Source organism: Heloderma suspectum, chromosome 1, assembly GCF_057233095.1.
Source record: "Heloderma suspectum isolate Gila_16-S chromosome 1, 16-S_ref, whole genome shotgun sequence".
NCBI lineage: Eukaryota > Metazoa > Chordata > Lepidosauria > Squamata > Helodermatidae > Heloderma > Heloderma suspectum.
In genome coordinates this window covers 384187392-384209402 of record NC_139458.1, presented here as the reverse complement: position 1 = coordinate 384209402, position 22011 = coordinate 384187392, and the positions used below count along the sequence as shown (strand labels likewise).

At 44.7% G+C, this 22011-nt stretch overlaps 1 protein-coding gene across 1 annotated transcript in view; it reads left to right on the top strand.

The window, feature by feature from the left end:
* The window catches only part of KCNK17 (potassium two pore domain channel subfamily K member 17), a 50801-nt gene that overhangs the window by 3711 nt on the left and 25079 nt on the right, over positions 1-22011 (top strand). The window contains exon 2 of the mRNA XM_084828532.1: positions 12294-12405. Coding sequence (XP_084684658.1) covers positions 12294-12405 — 112 coding nt within the window. The remainder of the gene's footprint in view (positions 1-12293; positions 12406-22011) is intronic.

Sequence of the window (22011 nt, the reverse complement as noted above, 5' to 3'; positions counted from 1 at the left end):
GGAATATTTACCTCCCTTCTTTTTTTAAATGTAAATAGCCTAAATAGAAGGGAGAGGGGAAACCTTACTAGGAATTATGTAAAACTTCAGAAGTGTCCTATGTGCCACCTATTTTCAGTTTGCTTTTCTATTTGCCCCTTCTGCTAATGTTTATGTTAATAAACAGCAATTTTGTTTCTGAACCATATATTGTTAAATAGTTCTACAAATCTTGATTCAGCATCAACAGCGCAGTTTCCAGTCCATGTGTAATTAATTGAAGAGAGGTGGAGAATAGCCTTGTTGGAAAGCAAGGGGTGCACCATTAAAAACCGTAGGTGGACACTCTCATACTAGAGAGGGGACTGGTGAAGCTGTCTTATACAGCCTTCCAAGGTTTAAAACTATAATTTAAAAAGCAGGAGTTCATAAAGTGGTGGATCACTGCTCCAGGGAAGGGGGCTTGGCCTTGCTGGCATTCATTACTTTTCAAAAGCCAGGTAAGTGCTCTGGTTCTCGAGCAGTACAGCAGGGGAACACTTGGCCTCAAAAGCAGGAGATCGTACAAAACCGACCGCTCGTCAACATTCACAGGGGGCTTCTTCATACGGAGCTTTTATCCTGCTATTGAGATTGCTCACTGATGGACGTTTGCGGGTCCTTTTCATGACACTGTCAACCCCCAGGGCACATCCAGAGGTATTTCCTTGTTATTCCATCTGTCAGGAGCACCCTTGCTGCCTTCTGAAATCCTCAAGTAGCGAGAATCAACATGCAGACGATAGGGCTCTTTTCCAAGGCTTTATTTCCATTCAACCTAATGATGCTTACAGATGCTAATTGTATGAGCCTAATGAGGGAAACTTAAGAGAGCTGCCTACTAGGGGTTTCTAGCCTTAGTGAATCAGTTGATCTCCGTTTGGAGGGTAAAGGCGGGAAACCTCTGAACTTAAGGGCTAGGAGGCGAAAGTCCACCCCTTTCCCATGGGGCATCGGGGCATAGCTGTTGACATCGTGCCAAGTGGGCTGAGCTCCTCCTCTCATGCCCTCCATCTCCTGCTTGTCCCTGCACTGGCATCCTGAAGCTCCAGTTGTCCCTCCCCCTGCTTGCGAGGGTCGCTACCACTCTGAGGAATGTGAGCAGGGAGGGACTCTCCCTCCAGCGGCGCCTCTGAAAAGCGTACGGGTTCCTCTCCCATGGTTTTTACCTCTTCCTCTGAATCAGAACTGCTTTGGGGTTCTATGGGCTCCCATCCAACCCTGACACCCTCTTAAAAAGATCCAGAAATAATAAAGTATCAAATTAAGTCAGATTGTTGCACTACTAAAACAGCCATTAGATGGTGCTGTTTCATTGAGTTCTATGGAACCTTGAAAAGTAAAAACTTCCCTTTTCAGCAATCATGTGGTCACTGTCTGGGAGCTCACTGTAAATGCAGAAAGTCTCCCCAACGGGAGGACTGTGGGTTTTTTCTTAAATGTAAAGGCAACCAGGATCTAGACCCTTCCAGCAGGTGCCCACAATACTTGCACATCCACATCTCATGTGACAATTGCTTGGCAACATTGTCTGGTAAAGAGAGAATTAAATTTTGCCATACCAAGTACCACTGTAAGGGAAAATAAATAGTTTCAGCACAACAAATGTGTTGACAGCTGTGCATTTATTGCATTAAAAATACCCTTAGAGATTCCTAACCCTGATTAGGGAGTAGCTCTATGAAATGAAGGCTGCCATGTTAGTTTTTATTTGTTTATCTGGCTTATCTGCAACATGGACAAGATGCAGAACTTTAAAATAGTACAGGCAGGAAATTGCTCATCCTGGGTATATATTTTGGAGTCTAGCATGTCACATGTGGAAGTGAAAGTTGAATGGTATAAGATCCTGACAGACTGGTCAACTCTTGTCAGCCGGTTCCTCGAGTCACCAACAGAAGTTGTCTTGAATTCTTCTACCAGAGCATTTTTACTGGAAATTCTAAGAATTCAAACTAAAGACTTCATACATGCAAAGTATCAACTCTGCTGCTAAGTCCCTCCCCTTAAAAAGTGCAATGATGAAGTTTTACTGTAAATATAAACGTTGAGCATCACACAGTTCCCTACCACTGATTTCGTTGTGAGTAAATTCCTTCAACCTTTCCTGCTATGGGGTAGCAGTATGCCATTTACATGGCATGTTGTTGTGGCCTGTACTGCTTCTTCTATGAAAATTAAACCAATGATCTCAGTACTGTCTACCCTGTTGGATGGTAGCGTAAGCATGCAATCCTATGCATGTTTAGACAGAAAAAAGTCCTACAGCTCCCAGCACGCCCCAGTCAGCATGGGTCATGGCTGAGAATTGGCTGGCTGGGGCATGCTGGGAATTGTAGGACTTTTTTGACTAGGATTGCACCCTACCTTGATCTTAAGAAGAGGCCTCTCACATATAGAATCACAGAATCATAGAATAGTAGGGTTGGAAGGGGCCTATAAAACCATCGAGTCCAACCCCCTGCTCAATGCAGGAATCCAAGTCAAAGCATCCCTGACAAGTGGCTGTCCAGCTTCATCTTGAATGCCTCCGTATGCCCTGCTGCTACTTTAAATCCTTTAAATTACAGGTGTTTAACCTCTTTCAGCTTGAGCGCTGAATTCAATTCAGTGCTGGGTAGGGCAGAATACCCCAAAATACCAGGATAGTTTAGCTTAAAGCGCTTACTGCCAGTAACTAAACCTTAGGAGAGGCATTTCAACCTTGGGGGGGGGGGACATGCCAGGAAACCATGAAATGATCGGCAGACAAGGGGCAGGGGCAGGGGGCAGGGCTATCTGGGGAACCCCAAAGAACAAGACTGGGACGGTGGGCCTGAGATTCTGTAGCCCTGCTTTAAATGGAAATACCAGGGATGGAACTTGTAATTAGGGATGCTGGAGAAATTTGAGGCAGACTTAAATGAGCTCGGATTTCTAAGAATCTGACCTGCAGAATCCACTGCAGAGCACCCCCCTCAGGCTGCGCGGAGTCATGGACTTTCAGTTTTTTTTTTTTTTTATACTTTCCTGAAATTTACGCATATAAATTCGTAGAAAAATACGTAAGTTTCTGCTGAGGAAACGCTGAATGGAATGAGAGACAATACTCTTTAAGTGTTACGTACTAAGGTAAATTATGTAAATACCTACATAAATACTTACATAAATATTTGTGTATTTTTCTGCATGACGGGAAAAAAAATTATCCATCTCCGGGTGGATGATGGAACAAACAGCTCCTGACAATCAGCGCAACACAGACAGAGTGGATTTTACACAGTCCGTACATCCCTACTTGTAACTTACATGCAAGGCTTGTGGGGAAAAAGAAGACAAACGGAAAGGCTCCTGAATGTATGACTTCTTCCAATCCTCGTGCCTGTGTTAGGATTTTAAGAGGGCAATGCTGTGGTTTCACCCTTTGCACATGAAAATAATGTGCATAACATCAGCTCACATGTTTCTAAAAGAGCTGTATTAGTCACAGCCATTCGACTCATAACACATTTTGGGGCTGACTTCCATTATCAGGCTAGTTATCCTTGCTCTGCTGACTTCCTTCCTGATCCCATAGCATGACAACAATTTAGTTTACATATGTTTTTCATGTGGCATGTTTCACTGGGTGCACACTCTCTCTGTGCTTAGTTTCTATCTGCCAGAAGTTTTAAAACACATTATGAGTAGGTTTATCCAGAAGAATATTAACTTCATAGCTTCATAAACTGCATGTAATGGTAACTCTTCTTTTTTTTTTTAATACAATAGGTCAGTTCTATTTATTTATACTAAATAATGTCTCCACTTGCCTCTTGGATTGTCAGTTGGGAAGCCAAACAACCTCTCTAAGATGGGTATGAATAGCAGCTTCAGCTTCACAGAGGACAAAAGCAGACCTTACTTTAAAGATATAGTTAGCAGCTATGTCTTTTTTCATTTTTATTCTAGTGTAAATGCAGGACCCCCTTCATGGATCACTGCCTTGTTGTGGCGAAGGGGCTTGCGTAACTCAGTGAAGCCATAAGCTATGCCGTGCAGGGCCACCCAAGACGGACAGGTCATGGCGGAGAGTTCTGACAAAATGTGGTCCACTGGAGAAGGAAATGGCAACCCACTCCAGTATTCTTGCCAAGAAAACCCCATGGAATGTATCACAAGGCTAAAAGATATGACGCCGGAAGATGAGCCCCTCAGGTCGGAAGGTGTCCAATATGCTACTGGGGAAGAGCAGAGGGTATTTCCAAGTAGCTCCAGAAAGAGTGAAGCGGCTGGGCCAAACCCGAAAGGACACTCAGCTGTGGATGTGTCTGGTGGTGAAAAGAAAATCCGATGCTGTAAAGAACAATATTGTTTAGGAACCTGGAATGTCAGATCAATGAATCAAGGTAAGCTGGAGGTGGTCAAACATGAGATGGCAAGATTGAACATCGACATCTTGGGAATCAGCGAACTAAAATGGACAGGCATGGGCGAATTTAATTCAGGTGACCATCATATCTACTATTGTGGGCAAGAATCCCTTAGAAGAAATGGAGTAGCACTCATAGTCAACAAAAGGGTGGGAAAAGCAGTACTGGGGTACAATCTTAAAAATGATAGAATGATGTCAGTACGAATCCAAGGCAAACCATTCAACATCACAGTAATTCAAGTCTATGCCCCAACCACTGAGGCCGAAGAAGCTGAGGTTGATCGGTTCTATGAAGACCTACAACACCTTCTAGAACTAACACCAAAAAAAGACGTCCTCTTCATCATAGGGGATTGGAATGCTAAAGTAGGAAGTCAAGAAATCACCGGGATAACAGGCAGGCATGGCCTTGGTGTACAAAATGAAGCAGGACAAAAGCTAATGGAGTTTTGCCAAGAGAACATGCTGATCATAGCAAACACTCTTTTCCAACAGCACAAAAGGCGACTCTACACATGGATGTCACCAGATGGTCAATATCGAAATCAGATTGATTATGTCCTTTGCAGCCAAAGATGGAGAAGCTCCATACAGTCAGTAAAAACAAGACCTGGAGCTGACTGTGGCTCAGATCATGAACTGCTTCTTGCAAAATTTCGGCTTAAATTGAAGAACGTCGGGAAAACCACTAAACCGTTCAGGTATGACCTAAATCATATCCCTTATGAATATACAGTGGAGGTGAGGAATAGATTTCAGGGATTAGACCTGATAGACAGAGTGCCTGAGGAACTATGGACGGAGGTCCGTAACATTGTTCAGGAGGCAGCAACGAAATCCATCCCAAAGAAAAAGAAATGCAAGAAAGCCAAGTGGCTGTCTGATGAGGCTTTACAAGTAGCTCACGAAATAAGGGAAGCGAAAAGCAAGGGAGAAAGGGGAAGATATACCCAACTGAATGCAGAGTTCCAGAGAATAGCAAGGAGAGACAAGAAGGCCTTCTTAAATGAACAATGCAAAGAAATGGAGGAAAACAACAGAATGGGAAAGACTAGAGATCTCTTCAAGAAAATTGGAGATCTCAAGGGAACGTTTTGTGCAAAGACGGGCATGATAAAGGACAAAGAAGGCAGGGACCTAACAGAAGCAGATGAGATTAAGAAGAGGTGGCAAGAATACACAGAAGAACTATACAGGAAAGATCTGAATGTCCCTGATAGCCATGATAGTGCGGTCACTGAACTTGAGCCGGACATCCTCGAGAGTGAAGTCAAGTGGGCCTTAGGAAGCATTAGTAACAACAAAGCTAGCGGAGATGACAGTATTCCAGCCGAGCTATTTAAAATCCTAAAAGATGATGCTGTTAAAGTGCTGCATTCAATATGCCAACAAATCTGGAACACTCAACAGTGGCCACAAGACTGGAAAAGGTCAGTTGACATTCCAATTCCAAAGAAGGGCAACGCCAAAGAGTGTTCAAACTACCGCACAATTGCGCTCATTTCACATGCCAGCAAGGTGATGCTCAAAATCCTACAAGCTAGGCTTCAGCAGTATGCGAACCGAGAACTACCGGAAGTACAAGCTGGGTTTAGAAGAGGCAGAGGAACTAGAGATCAAATCGCCAACATTCGCTGCATCATGGAGAAAGCAAGAGAATTCCAGAAAAACGTCTATTTCTGCTTCATTGACTACGCTAAAGCCTTTGATTGTGTGGATCACAACAAACTGTGGCAAATTCTTAAAGTGATGGGAGTACCAGACCACCTTACCTGTCTCCTGAGAAACCTGTATGAGGGTCAAGAAGCAACAGTAAGAACCAGACATGGAACAACCGATTGGTTCAAAATTGGGAAAGGAGTATGACAAGGCTGCATATTGTCACCCTGCTTATTTAACTTATATGCAGAGTACATCATGAGAAATGCCGGGTTGGATGAATCAGAGGTCGGAATTAAGATTGCTGGGAGAATTATCAACAACCTCCGATATGCAGACGATACCACCCTAATGGCAGAAAACGAAGAGGATCTAAAGAGAAAATTTCGGTGGGGCTTAATCCCAAGGAAGTGTGCGTAGGATTGCAGTCATAACCTTCTGCTTTACTTAGAAGCTAAAGGATGTTTTCAGTAGAGGCTTGTTTATATGGTCTCCCAAGTTTGTTTCCTTTTCACATTATCAGTGTGGGAGATAGGTTTTTTCTGAGGTCAAACTCTCTGATAAGGAACCAAGTAGGGTTTGTGATCCTTCACCTATGTACCTGAAAAGTCATTTTAAGATTAACATTCACATTTACCTGTGCAAATAAGGTAAAGTAATAAGAACTTTCAGTTGAAAAGGACAAGGTCCAACTAACTTCAAAACAACCATCATAATTGCCTCAACTACCTGGCACTCAGCCGCAGGTATTCCTACAAAGAAGCATTGATTTCAGATGCAAGTTCTGATATAATCCCATGCTTGTGTTCTCAAGAGGAAGCCCCGCTGAATTGAATGGGAATTTCTCCCAGCTAAGTGTGTGTAGGGTTGCAGCCTTGGAAAGTTAAAGTATTAGCATAGCTAAGAAGTATCACATGTAGGTGAGGAATGAAGCTTCTCCTTACTTTAGAGAGGATTGCATGTTCATTTATTATGCCAAAGCAACCAGTGTTTCCAACTGTTCACCACAGCCATGGGAGGATTTAGTGGCATGTCAGAGAGAGAGAGAGAGAATGAGAATGTTATCAGAAATTACCCTAGGCTAAAACTGCTCTGAACTGTAAGTGTATATATCCACTGGTTGAAGATAGAGTCACACATCTCTCACATTAAATTTTCTCCCTTTATGTTTTAATGTAGTGCATAATAGTAAATGATACCAGAGTGTACATAATTCCCAAAGCTAAAAAGGCTATAAAGGAGGGGAAAGTTTATTTTTAAACACTGCAAAGTCTGCATGAAATCTGTTCATAGGATTGATCTTTTTTAACAGCATGTTCAAATGTTATGTGCACGGGGAAAGGGGTAGTTTTCTTGTGTTAAAACTTAGGTTGAGAGAATTCAGGAACAAATCCTGTCACTTAGCTACCCATTACCCAATTCTCACCTTGTTCTATATTTATTATCTTGATATATTATGCCAATTTAAAGAGTTTACTAGTTGTGGAACATAACAGAAGTTCCCAAAGCAGCTCATGTTATTCTTAGAGTACAAGTATTTGCAGGGGAGAATATGAATAGGGAACTTTCTTAACCTTCTCCCTGTCATCAGATTCTCCCCAGCAAATGTTCTCCCCATGTCCAGACATAAAGGTTTGAAACCAACACAGAGAGCCAACCACAAATCACCAGTACAGAATTGGAGACACTGTAATAAAATGGAATAATCCACATTATCAAAACCTGGAGAGAGGTCTAACAAGGAGTCTCACTACTCGTGTCAAGCTCAAGATTAAAATCCTCCTCAATGGCTACATCTTGTAAAAGAAAAAACACACACATTCAGGATAAACTACATTCAGCTGATACATGCATTGTAATTTTGCCCTGACTTAAGATGCAGATGTGCTTCTATGCACACACTTCCATATTTTAGTAATCCATGGCCTACTACCATAGTTAAGGTGTTATGGACAGGAAGGCATTTTCTTCCTCTCTTTCTGTTGAGAGTTACAGGTGAGTGGGTAACTTGTTTGTGTAGGCCAGGGGTAAGCAACATGGTCCCTGTGGGCACTGGTGCCCACTGGAGTGCCCCAACCTTTACACTTTTAAAAAAATGAACACATTTTCTTACCAGCAGCTGGGAGCAAAGTAAAGTGAGGGCCTCCAGCAGCCACCATCTTCATTTCCTACGAATGCTTCTGGGCTACATGGTGATTAACCTTTGTGACTAGCCATGCCTGCCATGGCAGCCATTTTGTGGTGATGCCCAGGACAGTTTCTCAAATTTCCAGATCTGCCCATGGGCCACAAAGGTTGTCTACCCTTGGTGTGAGCCCATGGGGTGTGCCACTATTTTCATCACATTTCCTGTGATGCTGTGGCAAAGTCTGCTTGCATCAGTGGTTATATGTGTGAGTTGGACAAATGTATTACTATATTTCCTTTGTGTATACTGCAGTGTCAACAGCAAGGGGACAAGTGAGCAAAGGAATCTTCAGTAACCCTAGACACAGATTGTTAGTGTTCAGGAAGGCACAAAACTTGCCCACCGTGTACCATAGGAGATATTGTCAGAACATACAGATGCCTGGAAAGAGATTGTGCAAATCGATAATCTATGAAAAATTCAAAGTTTATTTCTGAAATGGAATGATTAATCAGGTGAAAGGAGGAGCATAGAAAGCTTCAGGGCATAGAAATAGATGAAAATGCTATGGTATAGAATGCAGTGGTCCATAAAATTGGTGTATTTTTAGTCCATTAATGCTGATGTGTATATATAATAGTGATGCACATGAATTCTAACCTTCAGATTTTGAAGGTGTTAACTGAAGATGACTTTTTCAAGTTTCAGAATTGAGTACTAAGACGCATACAGTCACTGCATTTCAGTTGGAAAGAGGGTTGGCCAGAGGCGATCAAGAGGTCTAGTTCTTCATCCTGTTACCCTGAATGTAGTATTCATCTGCTTTTACCTGCATACTTACTACTGGGGCATTTGGTTCACTCAATAAATGAACCAATTGCTTTCTAAGCTATAAGTAGGTTCTACAACTCTTGAAAGGTCTGTTCTGGGAAGGGAGGAGGGTCTCAATCTTCATATTTGTCTGAATTACACCCATTGGTTTGCATGCTAGAGTCTGTGGGCCAAATTAGATGTTACATGGGATGCATGTGTAACTGTCCCAATATTTATTTATCAAAACAAGCCACAAGCGACTGCCAATATGAGCAGAGGAATGATGGGAATCTGCTTCACCTTTTTTCTTTTCATCATTTATCTGTTGAGGATCACACCTGTTTTCTACTTGGCCAGGCAGGGGTGGGGATGGGAGATGGGTACCCATATCTTTTCCCTCAAAAGTGTGAGACAGAAAAAAACCCTTTCTGATGCGTTCTTATTTGCTAGCTATCTCGAAATTAAATCTAAGTTAATAAGACCTCCCAGACGCCCCAAAAGCAAGATGATATGATATAATCTCATTCCAAGAAATGACAAAGTTGATGCTAGAGATGTTGGAGAAATCCACAACAAATTCAAATGAGGTCAGATTTCTATGAACCCAATCTGCAGATTCCACAATGGACCAGCATAGATTCCACAGACTTGTGGACTGGTTTTTTACTTTTGGTGGGGACTTGCACAAATTTGCACTTGCGCTAATGCGCACTTGCACAAGTGGAACAAATTCTTGGACATCCCTAAAAAAAAATCCAATTCCATCAGTGAGCGGAAGACAGAATGAAAGATGCCAGATGATCCATGAAACACGGTTTTAACAAAATCCATACGTCCCTAGTTGTTGCTTCCTTGCTTCTCAATAACCCAACAATTGCCTCCCCAAGTAATAGATAAATGTAAATGTCCCAATAACTGGTGATGAGTACATTGTTCACCTCTGGATAGATGCCACTTCCTCTTCTGGTCTCCTCTGCCTTTGGCAATTAATACTAGGCCTCTCCCTAGGTACTCCACTTTAAAGATGAAACCACCATTGGTTGGTCCAACAGATCTGAAGGGCACCAGGCTGGGGTAGGCTGCTTTAAGCTGTACCTGCCATTTCCTCCTCTATTGTTCATACACTGAGGCTGGCACTTGCGTATGGATTCTTTCCTTGAAAAGGGAAAAACCATGGAGAGACTGTTGCATGTATCTCCTGTGTAGTCTCTAGCTTGCCCTGTGGTTGCTTTATGTCATTTCCGCCTTTGTCAGCAGGAAGCCTGCTTTTAATGACCCGGTTGGAGAGGAGCTCCAGGTGCCCTACAAATGAGCCTGTTTATTTGTTCATTTGTTACATTTACACCCTAGCTTTCCTTCAATGAGTTCAAGGTGTGTGTGTGGTGGGGAACATCAGAACATTAGAAGAGACATGCTGGATCAGACCAAGGGTCCATCTAGTCCCCAGCATTCTGTTCGCACGGTGGCCAACCAGCTGCCCATGGGCAGGACATGAGTGCAATAGCACCCTCCTACCCATGTTCCCCAGCAACTAGTGTACATAGAAATACTGCCTCTGATACTGGAGGTAGCATATAGCCATCAGGACTAGTAGCCGTTGATAGGCTTCTCCTCCATGAATTTGTCTAACTCCTTTTTAAAGCCATCCAAATTGGTGGCCATCACTATGTGGGAGGGGTTAAGAGAAATGCATTATGAAAGTACAAAGGAGAAGATATTTTCTGTGGTGGTGCACCCGGTCTCTAGAATGCCTTTTAGGGGATCTTTGCCCCTGGAGCCAACCTCTATTCTTTTAGGTGCTAGGTTAACATGTTTCTTATTTGCCTGGGCATTTTAATTGGTTTCTGTGGTATGGTTTTTTTGCTGGATTATGAGTTGTTATTTTATCCCTCTCATTTTTATTTGTATGGATTGATGCTTTACTGTATTTTATTTAGTCTTTTCTCTTTGTACACTGCCCTAGAGCCCACTTACATGGGTGAAGGGTGATAAATATATAATGTTATCTCTTCCCATATCTGTGTGTCTGTCAGCACTGTAGCTCCAAGACCCTGCAGCTTGGCATTTTTACTAAGGAGACCCTAGAGATGTGCACATCAGAGTTATGTGGTTGTTAAAATGCATTGATTAATCTTAATAGATTTAAATGTATCCATGTGTCTGATGCCTGCAGTACTGTCTTCAGTCACTTCGGGAGGGGCCATAGCTCAGTAGTGGAGCACATGCTTTGAATGCAGAAGGTTCCAAGCTCAGTCCCTGGCATCTGTAGGTAGGGTTGGATAAACTCCTGCCTGAAACCCTGGAGAGATGCTGCCAGACAGTGTCATCAATACTGGACGAGATGGACCAATGCTTCCTATGTTCCTATGTTCCATTAGGTGGCAGGGTTCCCTAACCAGCTCAGAGCTTTGCAGTCAATACAGGGTGAAGCCTGTGGGGAGTCCAAGGGACCGGGGTATATGCCTGGGCCCTCTTTCTTGCTGAGGAAGAGCCTTCCCCTCAGGGGACTGGACTGGGCAGACCCCTCCCTCAGGGGGCTAGAAGGCTGCATTATGGCAGGGACTGTGCCTAGGGGTGCCCGTGGTTCTGGCTTCACCAGACAGGGCAGGTATAACGTGTCCAACTCTGACAGCTGCCTAACTCTGCGTGAGAGCTTTGCTGTATCAAACTAAAGGCTATACTAAAGGAATGAGCTCCCCAGAGAGGTTTGCCTGGTGCCTGCGTTGTACTCCTTTCAGCGCCAGGTGAAGACCTTTTTATTTTCCCAGCATTTTAGCACGCTGGTCTTTTGGCTCTGCCGTTCTAAATCTGTATTTTAAATCTTTGCATTTCTGCGAGGTTTTATTCTGGTTGTACTTTTATATTGTAGTTTGAAGCTTCCATATTTTATGTTGTTTTATGCTGTACTTTGTGGTTTTAAGTTTTTTGAACCGCCCAGAGAGCTTTAGCTATTGGCCAGTAAATAAATAAATAAACAAACCCATGTGAAACTGGGTACATTCACTAGTATGTATAATTCATATTTATATATTCATCATGACCAAACTCCATGGCAGTACTTGTGCTAGTTCTTTAAAGGGAATTAAGGTTTTACATTCCCGTCATGCCAGTTAGACAGGCAACGTAAGCTGATTTACAGTGCAATCCTAGCCGTATTTACTCAGTAGTAAGTCCCAGTGTGTTCAATGGAGCTCATTCCCAGGAAAGTGTGCATAGGATTACAGCCTTGGCTGCCTTATGAGCAGAAACTCACCTTTCTTCCTTCTTCTTGTCTCTTTGCAGGGTATCATCCAGGCCTACAAGAGTGGACTTTACCTTAAGGAAAATACAAGTCTGGGCAGATGGGACTTTGTTGGCTCCTTCTTCTTCTCTGTTTCTGCAGTAACAACCATCGGTAGGAGTTATTCTGTAAAATGGTTGCAGAAACAAGGCCTAGTTTTTACCTACTTCTCTGGTGGGGAAATGTCACCTTGTGGAAACAAGGCTGGCTTATGTATGGGAAGATTCCTGCAAGTAGTCCTCCTTTCCTCCCCTGCTTTGTTTTGCCCTGTTAGACAGAATGTTTGTTAATCTGCGTGGGAGTCAACATACACAGTCATCTCTACTCGTGGCCAAACTCCACATGACATTAAATGCGTCTTTGCATTTGATTTTCAGGTTTATCAAACAGCATCAGCTAGGACAGGAGGCTGATTATACTGGAGATATAGTCGGGGAGGGGGGATTTAATTATTTCTTCCCCTGCTGTGGTCCTGAGAAAAACCCCTCTTCTGAAGCTGCTGTTTGAATTGGGAGGGAATCCCCCTCAGGGGACAATGGGAGATTTCCCCCCAATTTTTTATTTATTTATTTAGTAAATGTATTAATCGCCCATCTGGTTGGTCACCCAGCCACTCTGGGCGATGTACAGCATATAATAAAACAGTTTAAAACAATAAAATTCTACAATAAAAACGTTTTCTAAAATACCCTAAGCCACTCCAAATGCCTGCCTGAACAACCACGTTTTTAATGCACGGCGGAAGCTCATTAAAGAGGGGGCATGGTGGAGTTCCCTAAGGAGGGAGTTCCACAGAGCGGGGGCCACCACAGAAAAGGTGGCCCCAAAGCAATTATGAGCTTCAGAAGAGGGATTTTTCCTCTGGACCACAGCAGGAGAGGAAAGAGTTAAACTCCCTCTCCATACTAGGCGTGATTCCAATAATTAAGAACATAAGAAGACCCCTGCTAGATCGGGCCAGAGGCCTATCTTGTCCAGACTCCTGTGTCCCACAAAGGCCAACCAGCTGCCCCAGTGGGAAGCCCACAAACGGGAAATCCTGCTTTGTTCCCCAGCATGCTGCCTGTAATCTTGGAGGTGGCATGTTGCCATCATGTCTACCAGCCACCAATAGCCTTATCCTCTCTGAATTTGTCTAATCCACTTTACAAATGTAGGCAAATTATCAGACATTTTTAAAAACCTGCACATTAAACTCAAAGACACATTTAGGGAGCAATCCTTTACTGGGGATTTCCCTCTCCTAGGTCAGAGACAGTGCTCCAACCTTGCAAGGGGGAGTTGGTCCTCACCCCCTTGCAGTCCATGTGGAAAGAACCACGCTGGCTGCCCTCTTAGGTTGGAAAGTTGACCTCAGAGAGAGGGGAAAGGGGGCGTTCCAGAGGGTGGGAAGGGGAGGAAACTGAAGAGGCCAGGATACGAGCCTCTTTCCCTCCCCCTCTGAAGTGCCATCAGTAGACAGGCTAAAAAGCCTGTCTAGCGAAATATGCAGGCCGGGAGGGTGGGAAGGCAAAGATCACCTCCATTGCTTCTCCTGCCCTGCATTGGATGATCGGAACCCTCTGACTTCAGGGGCTTCTGATCATCAAGAGTGCAGTTGATAGTATTGTGCCCTAAATGTGACATGTAGTTTAGCCATCAGTTAGTTCTGCAGCGGAGTAGGCTTGACTGCTCAGTGATTATCTTTTCTCCAGTGAAAGGGACATTTTGGATCACTGCAATAAAAAACAATTCCATGATATCTTCATGGTGTCCCTTAAGTTTGGAGTATTCAGGCACATTTGAGGCATTGCTGCCTGGAGTTAAACTGCCAATGAGTATTACTGCCAATAGTCGAAGGTGGGGCAGATAACATTTCAAACTTTAGAAGGTTCAAGAAACAGTTATTGCATAGAAAGGTTATTTTCCCTTCACGTGTTCTCTTGAAAAGAAATATCTTGTAGAGTATGACTGATAAGACATTTTATTTATTTGTATTTGAAATTTGTATATCTCACCGTTCCATCATGGTAATTCCCAAGGCAGCTAACAATAACAGAACATGATAAGTACAAAATAACTGATAAAGCAGTCAAGAAATTCAGTTAAGTAGCACATAACAAATCTCATTAAAAACCAAAAGGAAGGGGGAAAACCAGATGCTTTTTCATCAGTTCCCAAAAGTCATCCAAGAGGGAGGCTGATGGGTGGTCAAAGGCAGGGAGCTCCAGAGATCAGGCACCACATACGAAAAGGCCCAATTTGTTATACTACCCACTTGAACTCACAAGCTCAAGGCAGTCTAAAGAAGATCCACACAGAGACAGTAGATCCCAGATCATGGAATAATGCCTGCTTTCTCCATCTGTGGGGCAGGTAACTAGGGGATGACATGAAGTCTGAGGGAGGAAGAGAAATGTAAAGAACACTGAGCTTTTCTTCTTCCATCCATTGAGACTGGGGTGCACTGAACCTCTTGACAAATGACCTTTACTAATACTTCCTTGGTTTGTGGAGGAAACTGATCTTCCAACTACCCCATTATGTCAACATGATTTGGGAAGAAAGGGGCAGTGGCTGATGTTTTTTCTGTCGGCCCTGCCCCCCCAAATCTAAATTATATGCTGATTTTGAAGACCTTTGAGGAGCACATAGCAAAGACAGATGAAAATTATGGCCTAAACTTGCATTAACTAACACTGATCATTGCTTGCTGCCGTTGGTTCAGATTTTATGTTCTAACTCCCATCGGTACATTCAGTCACTGGTTTACCATTGGATGCCCACCAACATTGTCTGATGTTAGACTAGGCAGCACAGGGGGCAGGACCTCTCAGCCATGGTTCCTAGGATAAGCAATTCTCTCGCCGAAGAGGCTCGACAGTCCCACACTATTGGCTTTTCAAAGATCTCTGGAAATATGTAGTTCTGGGGTTTTAGTTTTTCCACATTGCACATAGGCTTTCTTGAGACAACTTTGTCCTTCTGTTTTTATAGTCATGATTTTTATGGCTTTATTGATTGCATTTTATTAGATGTTTTATGGATGGTCGTTATATATTGTTAGCTGTCTTGAGGGCTCCTTTAGGAGCCATGGGGTGGAATGTAAATTTCATAAATAAAGAAACCGTCTCTATTTATAACTAAAGAGCTGCAGCCCTTGGCTGCCAAGCCTTCTCTCTGACATTTCCTTTTTTTTTTCTTTTTGAGATACTGCATCAGTAGCCTTAATGTGGGCTACAGAGAGCCAGTCATTCACTGAAGGGATTGCCTAGGGGCAGTAATACATTCTCTTCTTTGCATCATACTACTTAGATCACTTTGATGTTTTATTATCGTTTTCTTTTTAGATGTAAATTTACGCACATACCACACAAACCAAACATTGTTGTTGCTCAGTTCACCCATTTCTGACATCAGAAATTCTCAGTCAGCCTACAGAAAACTTTCTGCGGGCTTGAGGAAAAAAAGCCAGCATTCTCCCAGGACTCTGCAGCTGCCCCTTCATGTGCTGTCTGGTGTCTGTCTCACATTTTGAATATGAACACGTGGGGGCTAATGCTGTGCGGCTCTTGTGTGTTTCTGTGTGTCAAGCTATGCACAACAGCAGCAGCTCCATTGGTATCAACTGGTGTCTGCCCCAGTCCTACATAAAATGGGGCTCTGGGGAAACACCTGTCTGGCAAAAGGGTGGGATGGGTGAGGAGAGCCAGACTCTCCCAACCCTAGTGCCTGGAGCCCCTCCCCTGGCTGCAGTGGAGGCTGGTGGCTTGAATGTCAGTGGGACAGTGAATCTGCTCTGGGTTTCAGTCAGAGCCAGTCAGAGCTCTAAAGGTGCTTTGTGCCTTGGATAGCTCCTTTAGAGTTCTGACTGGCTCTGGCTGAAACCCAGACTGGACCTTGGATAGCTCCTTTAGAGTTCTGACTGGCTCTGGCTGAAACCCAGACTGGACCTTGGATAGCTCCTTTAGAGTTCTGACTGGCTCTGGCTGAAACCCAGAGTGGACCTTGGATAGCTCCTTTAGAGTTCTGACTGGCTCTGGCTGAAACCCAGACTGGACCTTGGATAGCTCCTTTAGAGTTCTGACTGGCTCTGGCTGAAACCCAGACTGGACCTTGGATAGCTCCTTTAGAGTTCTGACTGGCTCTGGCTGAAACCCAGACTGGACCTTGGATAGCTCCTTTAGAGTTCTGACTGGCTCTGGCTGAAACCCAGACTGGACCTTGGATAGCTCCTTTAGAGTTCTGACTGGCTCTGGCTGAAACCCAGACTGGACCTTGGATAGCTCCTTTAGAGTTCTGACTGGCTCTGGCTGAAACCCAGACTGGACCTTGGATAGCTCCTTTAGAGTTCTGACTGGCTCTGGCTGAAACCCAGAGTGGACCTTGGATAGCTCCTTTAGAGTTCTGACTGGCTCTGGCTGAAACCCAGACTGGACCTTGGATAGCTCCTTTAGAGTTCTGACTGGCTCTGGCTGAAACCCAGAGTGGACCTTGGATAGCTCCTTTAGAGTTCTGACTGGCTCTGGCTGAAACCCAGACTGGACCTTGGATAGCTCCTTTAGAGTTCTGACTGGCTCTGGCTGAAACCCAGAGTGGACCTTGGATAGCTCCTTTAGAGTTCTGACTGGTTCTGGCTGAAACCCAGACTGGACCTTGGATAGCTCCTTTAGAGTTCTGACTGGCTCTGGCTGAAACCCAGAGTGGACCTTGGATAGCTCCTTTAGAGTTCTGACTGGCTCTGGCTGAAACCCAGACTGGACCTTGGATAGCTCCTTTAGAGTTCTGACTGGCTCTGGCTGAAACCCAGACTGGACCTTGGATAGCTCCGTTAAGAGTTCTGACTGAAATCCAGAGTGGACCTTGGATAGCTCCGTTAAGAGTTCTGACTGGTTCTGACTGAAACCTGGAGCGGATGCACCGCCCCACTGACACTGGAGCCACCCGCCTCCACTGCCTGGGTGCTTTCCTTCCACTTCCAGCCAGGCTCACTTCCAGTATTGGAGCCAAGCTGGGGGGAAGTGACACTGGCGAGAGGCCATGAGGAAGGAAGCTGCAGTGGGAACATTTAGCAGCCCATCTGTGTACCCCTTTTACTGAAGACGTCAGGAGGACCCCCTCCTCTCCCTTATATATAATTGAAAGAGTCCTGTTGCCATCAAATGTAGTTTGAGTCTGAGTTGCTTCTCTTCCATTCTGCAGTGTAAAAATAGTTGCACACAGTGTGGATATGTGTTCTCAGGCCAATGTGTGCATCTGGTTGCTAATTTCTACTTTCACAGTGTGTGTATTGGGCCCAAAAGGGAACAGTGCAGCATGTCTTGCACTATAAAATATGCACATCCACATACAGCTAAACACATGAAACAGAAGTGCTCTTACTGGTCTTCAGTTGGGTCACAAGATGGCAGCACTACCTCGTTCTATGTCTGGGATTCTGCAGGTATTTAATTATTTCTTAGCCTTATCTGGTCAAACCGGTGTTTATTCCAAAATGGGCAGGAAAGTTTCAAAAGTGCTTGATTGGAATTTGAAAGCACAGACTGAATGAAATACAGCAGCATATTTGGAGTGCCGCCACAACCACTGAGACCAAATTAGTAGACTTGGGCATTATGGTGATCAACCATATTCTGTGGTCTAGCAGATTGCAAAATGCTATGTTCTCTCCTGTTACACAGACAGTCACACTTACAAGGAGCCCCCTTCCTTCCTTCCTTCCTTCCTTCCTTCCTTCCTTCCTTCCTTCCTAACTCAACCCCTGAAAACTGTCTATTTGCACAGTTGTCCTGTTCCCCATGCTGGGGCACCTACCCCAGTATTCTGAAAATCCCTCTGATACACTCCCAGGTGGGGACATACATAACTCCTTACAGAAGAGGAGAGTATAGGCTAATAGCTGCCATTTTGTAAGCAGCAGGAGGCACTTTGAAGGGAAGACTTTCAGAAAATGAGGACACTTAACCACACCAGAAGAATTCCTATAGGATGGGGCCCTGGTTCTTCATTCTACACAGTTTAGCTTAGCCTAACAAAAGTTGACCCTGCACATAGGGATGTCAGAGAATTCCGCCACGGATCTCGGTGAGGCCGAATGCCAGTGTATTCGGCCCCCCAAAATCTGTGGTGGAACGAAGCCCCCACCCCCCACCCCGCGAAAGGCACGCGAAACAGGACACTTACCTGGTGCCATTCGCGCTGCTTTGCAAATGGCAGCCGTGTCTGCGGCCACCATTTGCTTCTTCATTATTGCCGTGATAGGCTACGTAAATATTTACGTAGCCTAACACGGCCTCCGCAGGAACGCAAATTGCGTCCCTTCATTAGCTGTGATAGGCTACGTAAGTATTTGCCATGCAAAAAAAGGGAATGCAAATGGTGGCTGCCGTAGCCGCCGCCATTTGCGTTCCCTTTTTTTTTGCCATGATAGGCTACGTAAATATATACGTAGCCTATCACGGCAAAATACAGGGACACAAATGGTGGCGGCTATGGCGGCCGCCATTTGCGTTCCTGTGCAGCCCAACAGCCAGACGTCTGGCTGCGGGCGGCCCCGGCTGGCAGCTCCACAGAGTCGCTGCGGAGCGGAGCCAGCCAGGGAGAATTTCGGGGGGAGGGATGGAGTGCCTCCCCCCCACCGTGAATGTCACCCTTCAAAAAGGTATGTGACTTCCATACATCCCTACCTGCACACACATCTGGCAGTTGAGAGTCAGCTCCATTGTTAGTTGGAGGGCCCTGAAAGGCGGCCAAGAAATATGTTAAATAAATAAAAATAAATAAGTTGGGGTTCTCAACCCCGCCCTCTTCAGAGGGCAGGATGTTAGATGGCATTAAATATGTTCAACCCCTGCTCCAAAAGTGGTTCCTGAACCATAATATCTTGTTTCCATCCCACAAATCTATTTCAGCCATTTTATGTGCTTGGTCACACACTTTATTCCATTGGCTGTTTCCTAGCAATGTTTGTGCTAACAGTGTTGAGAGTGACCAAATATACATGGCTCAGTGCCAGCTCCATGCCAGTTTTAGGGGAGCTCTTGGGCAAGAAGCCCTCAATGGACCTCCTTGCTGAGTGGGCCCACCTCTTCACTGCTATCACCACTGCTGATTCATTTGCCCTACCCACTTTGAGGCCCAATTCACCTAGAGAGAGGGGGGTAAGGAAGAAAAAGCCTCTGCTCGCTCGCTTCAAGGAGACGGGTGAAAATGCAGGGGCAACGAGGAGGAGGAGGGGCAGGGGGCCTTAGGGTTGGGGTTGGACCTCTTACCAGTGTGTGGGTCTTGGCAAGTGCCTAATGATGCCAGCCCTTGATGTCAGCCCTGCAAAGGTTTGGTTTAACACTATAGCATATATTGGCCTTCCCCAATCTGGTGCCCTCCACCTGAGTTGGACTACAACTCCCATATTTCTCATAACACAGCTGTTTGGGGAGGACTGGCATATACTGTATTATGTGTATTATGTTTTGACATAGTGGAGTATGATACGTTAATCTGTTCTGTTTGATTATTCATAAGTACCAGGTACAATATAACTGTTGCTGCCTTGTATCATTTATTTCCCATTCTGAATATGTACTGAGCAGAAGGGGGGGGGGTAATCTATGAAAGTCAATGTTTGATTAAATATAAGTTACACAGCATTTTATATTGGCAGTCGATACTCGGGGGGCACTATGGCAGGGATGTGCATAGATGCCCTAAGTAAGCATATGTTTCTGTCTAGTATAGAAATATAGTCTGGCCTAACTCTTCTGACTGGCTATATTAACATGCTGGAGAACCATATGTCACTCCTCTAAAAGTATGGTGGGGTTCTGTGTGGAGATGTGCTGGGTGGAAAATGGAGGGGAAACAGGCCAGGAGTAGTTTCCTGCATAGTGGGGGACACCTCCAGTGTCTACAGAAAAGCCACATTAAGAAGGCCCCTCAAACTGGCAAGCACTGAAAGCTGTGCATGCAAGATGCCCTCATGCTAACTTTGGTAGGCAGCATGCAGCATACGGCACAAGCTTTCCGCTCTCTGTTGCAGGGAGCTTGGATAAAGGGAATTGCTTTTTTCCCTTCCGGTCTGGTGCTTAAAGGGGAGAGGTAATTCGGCTCAGACGCAATGCATCCTCTCAGCCTAGTATTTCCCCCTCCGCCCCGCCACTGCCACACCTCCCAGTAGGATCCTTTCAAACTGTAAAGGGAGCAACCCGCTTGTAGTTTAAAGAAAAAGGGCAGCAGTGTTGCCTGTTGAGAAATGGGTCGCTTCAGACGGAAGTCCTCTGAGCCAGTGGAGGCTGGTGGCTCTAATACCAGTGGGGCTGTGAATTTGCTCTGGGTTTCAGTCAGAACTCTAAAGGAGCTATCCAGAGTGCTGATCCCTAAAATGGGTTCAACACCTTGGATAGCTCTTTTAGAGTTCTGACTGAAACCCAGAGTGGATTCACCGTCCCACTGACATAGGAGCCACCAGTCTCCACTGCTCTGAGCACAATTCTGCCTCCCTGCAAACCACCAGAGCCCTTTTGCTTGAGCCAGGCATTTCTCAGCTCAAGCAGGAGAGTGGCAGCAGCAGGGGAGACTGTCCCTTCAGCCAGCTCCATGAAGCTGGGCTCTAGAAGACCCACCGCAAGCCCTCTGCTAGAGTGGGCACTTCCTGGCTCAAGCAGAGCTGTCCCCAGAACTATCTCCATGGACCTCGGCCCCTGAATCCTTCTAAAGAGATCTGTATGAGCGCTACTTGCTGCACTGGGGATTGTGGGTGGAAGTCAGATGGGAATCTGAGCGTAGGTGTACTCCCTCTGCATTGCATTGCTTTGTATGGAATGTGTATGCAGATGTTATTCCCCGGCCATATTGAGATGTGCATGTACATCCTTAGTTGGACTGGGATGAAAAACTTTGTGGGGAGGGAGGGTAAAAGGAAGAAGACTGATCTGCTCTTTGCACTGCCCCTCTACAAACTATTTTAGAGGACGAGGAGGGGGGATGTGTGGCCCTTGAGATGTTACTGGACTGCAGCTCCTATCATCCATCACCTTTGGCTGTGCTGGCTAGAGCTGATGGGAGATCCATATGTTCCCCAGCCCTGCTCTAGGACATATTCCTATATTCAGGAATGTATGTATTTCATTTATAGTTATATGACTTTATTACTAGCCGCTAGATGGCAGTACATGGTCAATGGAAAGGGTTTGATAACTGGTATCAGTATTGCCAGAATCAGGTACATTAATTATGCACTCTCTTTACTGTGAATGTACATGAGGGATAAGTACATGCTGCTGTCCAGATGTTTTTCACTACAACTCCCATCAGCCCCAAATAACATGGGCAGTGGTCAGGGATTATGGGAGTTGTCACCTGGAGGCCATCAGGTTGCCTGCCACTGCTGTACATTTTGAAAACAGTACAAGATGGTATAGAGGTGGAAAGCATTTCTCCAAGACCTGCTCATCAGGCATCTAAAATAAGTCTGAAACTAGTTGTGTTTGGGGATTTTCCCATTCACATTTCAGATCTGAGGGGAAAATCCATTTTAATTTTTTCTGTGCAACTGGAGTGTATGTGTATTTTTAATAAAAGCACACACCTGTTTAGAAAATTGAGATCCTGCCTGGATATGATTTTTCTGGAGGTTCACCTAGCCAGACTCATCATCCTACGATTATTTACAGCAAATTACAAACAAATGAATTGGTTACATTTACAAACTGCTTGTGGAAAAGTAATATCAAATACGCAGCTGCC